The 9,773-nt window shown below is 42.4% G+C and overlaps 1 protein-coding gene across 1 annotated transcript; it reads left to right on the forward strand.

The window, feature by feature from the left end:
* Window positions 1-1,782: 1,782 nt before the first annotated feature.
* On the forward strand, window positions 1,783-6,553 carry LOC121562001. Its single transcript, XM_045219007.1, has 17 exons — window positions 1,783-1,916; window positions 2,334-2,377; window positions 2,617-2,694; window positions 2,840-2,905; window positions 3,018-3,122; window positions 3,291-3,368; window positions 3,485-3,571; window positions 3,652-3,750; window positions 3,885-3,989; window positions 4,240-4,338; window positions 4,461-4,508; window positions 4,626-4,706; window positions 4,821-5,060; window positions 5,288-5,346; window positions 5,736-5,805; window positions 5,893-5,982; window positions 6,440-6,553. The coding sequence occupies exons 4-17, from the start codon at window positions 2,870-2,872 to the stop codon at window positions 6,551-6,553; spliced, it is 1,311 nt and encodes a 436-aa protein (XP_045074942.1). The 5' UTR covers window positions 1,783-1,916; window positions 2,334-2,377; window positions 2,617-2,694; window positions 2,840-2,869.
* Window positions 6,554-9,773: the final 3,220 nt, after the last annotated feature.

Genomic DNA, 9,773 nt, shown 5'->3' on the forward strand with positions numbered 1-9,773 from the left:
CCTCTGTCTGTTGTCCTGTCGTTTCTATCAATCGTTCTGGCTGTTCTGTCAGTGTGTTTGTCTGTCTTTTCTCACTTGGCTGGTTCTTTAACTAAAATAAAAGGTTTCGCTTTTGTCCTGGCAAAGGTCTCTTACGGGACATCTTTGAAACCTTAAACAATTCAAATGGTCATGTTGGTTTAATAACTCTACTCTCAGTTACAAAAACATACCTACTTCTATTGCGCACATTTCCTGTATTTATGTTCAATTCTTTGGAATACATCTTACCTGTTCGAAATCAGCTGAGTTTACATTCCCCACACTAAATCATGTTCACACGCACAAACAAATAATTGATTTCAAGATTTAAAGTTTAAGAGAGTGAGTACTCAATTGGACGACATTTCATTGTTACATACCTAGTCTCAGCTCAGCTTCTTATCAGACTTCTTGAGGTAGTGACCGTTTCTTCTCCTGTCGTCATTCGCGGCAATGGTATCTCTTCTTCTGTCGCTAACTTCGGGGTGCAGCGCATATGGTTCAGTGGAGCTATCAGTGGCTCACTGTATTAGCGAGGATCACTACACCGTTTCGACCACTTTGACCACCAATATGCAGCCTACAGTTTTTTAGAGAGACAATAGATTTGTGGGAGTCCTTCGTAATTAAAACACTAACCAGCCGTAACATACGCATTCGATTTCTATTGTCTGCCATTTTCTTTTAGCCTCTGATTACTTTTATCTCCTAATGAAGATTTGTGTTGGTGTACTGGTTTTCCTCAACAGCCACCCTCTTTGGATGTATTATTGTTGCCGGCTGTACAGCCAGAGCTTGTGTGCTCGCCCAGGGTTTCAATTTTAGTCTATTTTAGGATTAGGGTTATGTCATGAAACGTGGGCTACTAGGCCTACATTATAAATATGACACAATCAGCATTTCACTTTGGATATGAATAATCCAAATTATCAATCAGTTATCAAAACGCTCAGATATAACCACCAGGGCAGGAGGGCGAAGAGATGAGAAGAGTAGGCTATCTCAGCTGATTTATGCAGGAGATTTAAAATAATAATGTAAAACATATCTGTAGGCTTTTTAGTAACTATTTGAATGATGTTTTAGTCCAATGCATGTTGGTTGAACGCTTTGACACCTTGAACGTGAAAGTGAGTGGTTCAGTGAGTGTCTCCACCTAGAACATCACAGAGCTGATGAACGTTCTTTTTCAGAACCATGGCGAGCGCATTGTGACGCTGTCCCTTCTACTCCTACTCAGAGCCATAGATACAGTATTTTCTAAATGGTTATACTCCTACTGTTCTCTAAACAATGGTTTCATAGTTTACAATTGTATAAACTCCCAAATCATGCTCAAAATTCAATTTAATTGATGTCACTGTTGAGTGTTTTTAATCAGTTTGATAAACATGTTCATCCCATTGTGACATAGCCAACCATGACTTATGGAATACTTTGACGTATTAATGGTCCCTATAAATCCCTGTAATTCTAAGAAAGAATTGTCAGATGGTTTTGAACTCAGTCAAAATCACTGCAGTATGTAGAGCGATAATGAGTAGGTCTATGTTCAGTCGTTTGTTGAAAGCGACCCCGCTGAGATTCCTCCGCAAGAGGTCGCTTCTGTGTGCAGCTGACCTGTTGTTTTGCGACTGGTTCGGCAGTCTACTTTAATAATAATAATAATACGCCATTTAGCAGACGCTTTCATCCAAAGCGACTTACAGTCATGCGTGCATACAGTTTTTGTGTGTATGGGTGGTCCGGGGGTTCGAACCCACTACCTTGGCGTTACAAGCGCCGTGCTCTACCAGCTGAGCTACAGAGGACCACATATAGCAAATATTACGGTATCGGTGAGGATGCACTGGCCACCGTGGAGAGCTTGGACCGTGTTGTCACGGTTGAGGAGGGTAAGTTTACATATTTGACAATGTCTAAATAGTAATAGTCCCAAATGCCACCCAATACCCTATTTCTTATTTTGACCAGGACCCATAGTTCTATGGTTAAAAGGCGCTGGTCAAAAGTAGTGCACTAAATAGGGAATAGGGTGTCATTTAGGTAGCAATCATGGTGATGACATTTTTTACAGTGTAGCCCTAGATTAACAACAACAAACAAACTTGCTCCTTTGAAACCAAACCCTTGCTTTAGGTTTAATTGAACATGTTGGTACATTATGCAGACACATAAATACATTTGATGTCATACAATATAAAACACAAGTAAATATATGATCAGCCTAACTACATGGACAGATGTCTGGTGTCTTGTAGCTAGTATTTCTTAAACTTAGAGAAAACAATCCTTTATTGTTTTTCATAAAGATAATGAGCCCACCCTGGACCAGGAGGACCCAGTCCTTGTTCAGGTAAGAATGCTGCAGCCCTATCAATAGCTTGGGTGCCAGTCTTTCCGCTCTCTTGCCAATTCCATCGTGGCAATATGATATTGGCATCACAATCCCATAAGGAGTGGACAGAGAGCTGAAACAGACTGGCACCCAGGCTATAACAATACTGCTTCATTAGCAGGATTGGTTCAATAACAATCTGTCATTCAAACTGTCATTTTACTGACTCATTAATTAATTCTGATTTTCTTCCTTAGTATGTGGTTGAGGAGGTTGGGCACCGGCCCTGTCTGGCTTTAATCCCTTGGTCTGGACCTCTGTGGGTTCCCAGCTCTGTAAGTCCATCCATTCTGATACTCTTTGGTCTTCTCTCTGGTCTTAAAACTGATTTATGTACTTTAAACATAAACATGACGTTTTCTGAAGAACAATATGGAAATACATTTCTGGAAACATATTCCCTATTTTTTATAACTGCAGCCAACATATTACCTTACCCATGCTGGGAGGATGCTGGTGAGAGAGCTGGCAGTGTTAAACACGCAGGTAACCATGCAGATTATTGGACAAAGCTCATCTGATCTAATAGGCAGGATTACCTTCAGTATCCACTACGGTAGTGAAATACTTTGATGTTCGTTCCCTCATTTTCTCACAGATATTCACAGTGGAGCAGCCCATTTTCATCTGTTTCACTCCTGCTAGGAGGATGGTATGGAATGAACTGTCCTCTCAAAATGAACAGGTAGCCATTCATATGCAGGTACCTCAGATGTTTCCTTAACCTTTCAACACAGACCTGTGTAGTGTCTCAGAATCTATCATGCAGTGGCCTCCTCTTGCGATCCTCCCTATTCCAGTCTGTCAGTCCTATAGGCTACCTGTCTATCATTCAAACTGACTCTTAATTGAATCCTGTCTTGTTCCTTAGTATGTGGATGAGGAGGTTGGGCACCGGTCCTGTCTGGCTTTAATCCCTTGGTCTGGACCCTTGTGTGTTCCTATCTTTGTGAGTCTATCCATTCTGATACTCTCTGGTCTTTAGAGGATATTAAAGATTAACATCAAGTCACTAGTTTTCTATGAAACCACATAATGAAAAAACATATTCCCTTGTCTTCATAGCCTGTCTTCTCCAAGGCCAAACCAGTCTACTACCTCACTTGTGCTGGGAGAATGCTGGTAACAGAGCTTGCAGTGTTAAACACACAGGTAACCAAACACATTATTAACCAAAGCTCATCTGATCTTATAGGGAGAATTTACTTTACCCTGTTCCCTTTTTTTCACAGACTTCCAAATTGGTTATTGAGGAGCCTACCATTCACCTCACTGAAGCTGGGAGGCTAGTGCTTGACGAACTGTCAGCACCTTCAGATAGCCATTCACAGGTAGTCAATCACATTATTAGACAGTCATAGCTGATTAGTAATAGTACACATTACCATGTCCTCTATCTCCACAATTGTGTGTCTTATTAATCACAGAGCAATCTCTATAATTAGGGGATGTCTTTGTTTTTCAGCCAAATAGGGAAGACTCTGGTTTTCCCTATGAGAAGTTGCAGCTGGTTGGGAACTGGGGTTCGTTTCATTTCCATTACTGGAATATCCATTATGGACGAGTGCAGGTACTTCAGACATATTCTTAACATTTATGAACACACCTGTGTATTTGAACTCCCAATTGTCTCTGGGTTTTCTTTTGTATGTCTGTCCCTAATTGAAACCTAGGGGAAACTTGTCGTACGAACATCATGTGGGCTCTATATCACTGCCAGGGATTATACTCAGAACTGAAATCACCTGCCAAATGTTATAGACATCTACAGCTAACATATAGAGAGAGGTCTGGAGACTGAAGGAGTTTTTTCTTTATAGCAAAATGAAGAGGACATGCATCACCTGTGCATTGTGAGGGGAGTAGAGAAGCAGCTGTGGTGGAGCAGAGTCATCCAGGAAAAAATCCTGGACCCATGGGTGAGAGATTCTCAACTGGTCTTTCGTCTCAAATGCACCTGATTTGTGTCAAATGACGCACATGCTATAGGTCTACTTATATTTCCTGGATGAAATGTAATGTTTCTCTGTCTCTTTTAAAGGGTCTCGTCCAGGTGGTCCTCACCAACAAGAAGCTGACTGGTATTAAGGTACAGTCAGGCAATTTTTCACAGAAAAAATGTGGCAAATGTCCATTTACCTATTTGAATAAATACATGTTGACAGAAAATGAAATTACACGTTCTAATCTCTTGCCTCATTTTTTGTTCCTTGGTAGAAGGATCCATGGACTCATGTCCTGCCTTGTCAAGAGGAGGTCTGAGTTCACCTATTATGAGGATGCCCAGGTACACCCCGTTGTTTCTCTGTGTTATGATTTATTTCAGTGTTTGGTTGAGGGGTTTTCAATATGGTGGTTTTCAGTGTTGGGCTGACAGTGTCACATGTTGTGTGTTAAACAGCAGGTGGATATCTCCACCACAGTGGAGGGGTACCAGGAGAGGGGGGATGAGATGATGGCATATCAGTTCTCCACCTCTGACATCATCACCACCCCTCATGAGCCGTCCTCTGGCTCCTCTCACCCAGTTCCCCCCAGAATTCTACGCCTCCCCCCTTTCCCTTCCGATTCCCCTCCCAGTCCCCCTCCACCTTACCACTCCACCCAGGACCAGGACCAGACCCCTGACAGCACTCCTCAGGTAAAACTCTTTCTACAGTCAATAATTCTTATTTCATTTGTACTTGTGTGTACAGGTGTGTGTCATTGTTTTGGTATCGATAGGTTTGTGTTGTCTGTCAAGGGTCAAGTTGTTAGGTCAAGATGAAAGTATTGTTATGATGTCACTGAATGTTTTGTCTGCTTCAGTTGATGTTGCAGGTGAAATGCAGTTTAGTAGAGTTTAAGTTAATGTGATGTCTGTTTTAGGAGTTTGAGGAGGAGTTTGTGGAGGAGCAAAATAATGCTGCAGATGTGCCCCAGTTGCGGTGGGTTCGCTTTCATGTGTTCATCTATAGTAAAAACCTTTGCTTTAGTTATACAGATGTAGGATCTTAATTTGAGACAGTTTGCTACAGCAGGAAAATAATCCTGCAGCAACAGGATACATTTTTCGTTAGGGGCAAATCGAGTCTAAAATTTAAAAGTGGAAATTACAAACTTGAAAATTCCAAATACGCTACAAGTTTGCATTTCCTGCCATGCAGGAAAATTCTCAGCAACAAAAGAGTGATCAAATTAAGATCCTACATTGGTATGGTCTTTCTGAATCCTGCAGTTATAATATAGGCTAACATAAAATGATTTCTTAATTTCATGACACTGATGTTTTAGCTTCTTAGGTTGAACATTTGTTATTGAACATTTCTATTTACAGGCGTTACTTTGAAAACCAAGGGACAACCAACTTCTCTCTGAGGCTGGCCGGTATCAGACGTGCTATGGAGGTGAGAAAATGTGAATTTAGCACTTTTTGTATTTCACTTCATGAACATTTCTGGACTATTTGTAAATGTACTGTCTTGTTCTCACAGGCTCTGACATCCTCTGACAGTACCTCCCTCAATTACCTCACCCACGCTGGGAGGATGGTGTTGAGTGGACTATCCGAGCTCAACAAGCAGGTAACCAATTACATAATTGTGCAACGTTCATCAGACCAGATATATAGTTCCCACTGGGCACAGATGTCATTTCAACGTCTCGTTTTGATTTACATTTGGTTGAGTTGTCAACTAATGTGAATTCAATGTGAAATCCCCCCCAAAATGAACGTAATTGGATTTAGGTTAAAAGCGAAATTCCCTTACGTTGATGACTTCTTTCAAATCCAATCAGTTTCCCACTTTGATTCAACATCATCACATTGACATTTTTTATTGATACAACATTGATTAAACCAGTTCTTGCACAGTGGGTTACCTTTAGGCAACAGTGATTCATAGAGTTTAGTTGAGAAGTTTCAACGTCATACTAGCCAAACAATCGGAGGCCCTTTGAATTACAGACCTGAATCTTTGAGTTTATTATCTAAGTTTTAAGGAATTTGATGATTGTTTTGTTTTGAGGATGTGAGGGCAGTTTCAGCAGGCCTACGACCTACTGGTGAACTTCATTAATGAGCCAGCAAACAGGGAGCGACTAGAGCAGGAGATGGCTCGTAGGAGTAGGTCTACATGCAAGCTTGAGCGTTAGCTGCAGGCACCGTCTTCTCATCTAACATCTACTCAATGAGACTTTCTAAAGTGCTTGTCAATGAAGATTATGTAATTATCCTATTTGTTTGACTTCAGATTGACCGCATCAACTTCGCAGATGTTTTTTTATGAATTCGTTCTACTAAGCCTTCTAGAAGGAAAGACATCTCTTCCTATATCTGTAAGTGGCCCTAAGAATGGAACATCCTGTTGTTTATCTATGCTATACACACTGTTGTCATATCAGATCTGTAGACACTCACTCATGTCCCCTGTTCCTTCTCCAGAAGCCTGGTAGCTTCCTTTATCTGCTCCTGCAAGTCATAATGAGGATTGACCCTCCTGGAGGAGCCTGGACAGAGGCTGCTGAGAACTTCTACCTCCTCGTTAAGGTACATTTCTATTTCTATTTCTATTTCTATATCTCTCTCTCTCTCTCTCTCTCTCTCTCTCTCTCTCTCTCTCTCTCTCTCTCTCTCTCTCTCTCTCTCTCTCTCTCTCTCTCTCTCTCTCTCTCTCTCTCTCTCTCTCTCTCTCTCTCTCTCTCTCTCTCTCTCTCTCTCTCTCTCTCTCTCTCTCTCTCTCTCTCTCTCTCTCTCTCTCTCTCTCTCTCTCTCTCTCTCTCTCTCTCTCTCTCTCTCTCTCTCTCTCTCTCTCTCTCTCTCTCTCTCTCTCTCTCTCTCTCTCTCTCTCTCTCTCTCTCTCTCTCTCTCTCTCTCTCTCTCTCTCTCTCTCTCTCTCTCTCTCTCTCTCTCTCTCTCTCTCTCTCTCTCTCTCTCTCTCTCTCTCTCTCTCTCTCTCTCTCTCTCTCTCTCTCTCTCTCTCTCTCTCTCTCTCTCTCTCTCTCTCTCTCTCTCTCTCTCTCTCTCTCTCTCTCTCTCTCTCTCTCTCTCTCTCTCTCTCTCTCTCTCTCTCTCTCTCTCTCTCTCTCTCTCTCTCTCTCTCTCTCTCTCTCTCTCTCTCTCTCTCTCTCTCTCTCTCTCTCTCTCTCTCTCTCTCTCTCTCTCTCTCTCTCTCTCTCTCTCTCTCTCTCTCTCTCTCTCTCTCTCTCTCTCTCTCTCTCTCTCTCTCTCTCTCTCTCTCTCTCTCTCTCTCTCTCTCTCTCTCTCTCTCTCTCTCTCTCTCTCTCTCTCTCTCTCTCTCTCTCTCTCTCTCTCTCTCTCTCTCTCTCTCTCTCTCTCTCTCTCTCTCTCTCTCTCTCTCTCTCTCTCTCTCTCTCTCTCTCTCTCTCTCTCTCTCTCTCTCTCTCTCTCTCTCTCTCTCTCTCTCTCTCTCTCTCTCTCTCTCTCTCTCTCTCTCTCTCTCTCTCTCTCTCTCTCTCTCTCTCTCTCTCTCTCTCTCTCTCTCTCTCTCTCTCTCTCTCTCTCTCTCTCTCTCTCTCTCTCTCTCTCTCTCTCTCTCTCTCTCTCTCTCTCTCTCTCTCTCTCTCTCTCTCTCTCTCTCTCTCTCTCTCTCTCTCTCTCTCTCTCTCTCTCTCTCTCTCTCTCTCTCTCTCTCTCTCTCTCTCTCTCTCTCTCTCTCTCTCTCTCTCTCTCTCTCTCTCTCTCTCTCTCTCTCTCTCTCTCTCTCTCTCTCTCTCTCTCTCTCTCTCTCTCTCTCTCTCTCTCTCTCTCTCTCTCTCATAGTTGATGATGTGTCTGTTGTCAACAGGGCCAGATGAAGGCATGGCTAGAATCCATCTTCAACCTCAATGAGTCAATCTATGAAAGCCCAGAGAGGCTCTCGGGGGAGGTGATGGGGAATCTACAAATACAGGTTGAGTTCCTGCTGTCCAGCCTGGATTAAGGTTCCCAAACTGAGCTGAGGGCCCCATCACAAAATAAAGTGTTTTGCATTTAAACATTATCTGTCAATCGTAAACAAATGTTACATCATGTGTAGGGGAGAGTGGGGTAAGTTGAGCCATTTTTTACATTCAGCATTACTCTGTCAAGGGAAATATATTATTCTTTCAAAAATATACAGTATCTGTCACGACTTCCTCCGAGGCTGCCCCTCTCCTTGTTCGGGCAGGCTTCGGCGTTTGTCGTCACCGGCCTTCTAGCCACTGCCGCTCCTCATCTCATCATTCCATTTGTTTTGTCTTGTTTATTACACACACCTGGTTCATATCACCTCATTAGTACCTGTATAAGTGTTCCCTCTGCCCCCTTGTCTTTGTGTGTGATTGTTTATTGTGGAGGAGAGAGAAGCTCGGTGGAGCTCCATGTATTTTGTATCGCTGGGAATATTCCCTGTGTGCCTTGTATTTTCCAGTGCCCTGTTTTGCGCACTGGAGTGTTTTTACTAGGGGTGTAACGATCCATCTACTACATCGATGTATCGATTTATATTCCTATGATCCAACTACATCGATCTGTGCTCGCGAGTTGGCCTTTTTGGACAACATATATCGATCTAACATTGTTTTAAAATGTAATAAATCGATTGTATCGATACTAGAAATAACCCATTGGATTTAAGCACGTCCAGACTTTATATGGATGTTTTTTCTTAGCACTTTTAATGATAAAGGCTTTAAACATTACTCGATTCAGTCTGCCTATCCGTGACGTCATCGCGCCAGCAGCAGCGCAAAGGCGCCAAGACAACAAAGCATAGCATGGCGGATGACAGAGGAGAAGCCGACGAGCAAGAAATTATCAAGCCACCATTGCGGTCCTTACAAGAAACAGGAATCTAGGAAACTTCACCTGCACTGTCCAGTATCCAGGTATTTATTTCAGTCACACTGGTTGAATTTTTGGCTAAAAGGTTACTGAATCGATTTCAAGTCACTGAATCGTTTCGGATCGTATCGTTCTAAATGAACCAATATCGTCCTTGAATCGTATCGACAGCCACGAATCGTGATACAAATCGAATCGTTGTTAAAACGAATCGTTACACCCCTAATTAAAAACTACAAAAATATATTGTTTACATAAGTATTATAATAAACACCCTTTGCAATGAGACTGAGATGAATGAGATCAAGGTGATCATGGTTTAGACCAGGGTTCTTCAATTCCGGTCCTGGAGGGTCGAAACACTTCTGTTTTTTATTTCTACTTGGTAGTTAATTGGACTCACCTGGTGTCCAAGGTCTGAATTAGCCCCTGATTAGAAGGAGAGGATGAAAAACAGAGGTGTTTCGGTCCTCCAGAACCGGAATTGAAGAGCCCTGGTTTAGACACTGCAGAGTAGAAAGACATTTTGTAAATGTGATCGTTCAGATG

Source organism: Coregonus clupeaformis, unplaced genomic scaffold (assembly GCF_020615455.1).
Source record: "Coregonus clupeaformis isolate EN_2021a unplaced genomic scaffold, ASM2061545v1 scaf1971, whole genome shotgun sequence".
Taxonomy (NCBI): Eukaryota; Metazoa; Chordata; class Actinopteri; order Salmoniformes; family Salmonidae; genus Coregonus; species Coregonus clupeaformis.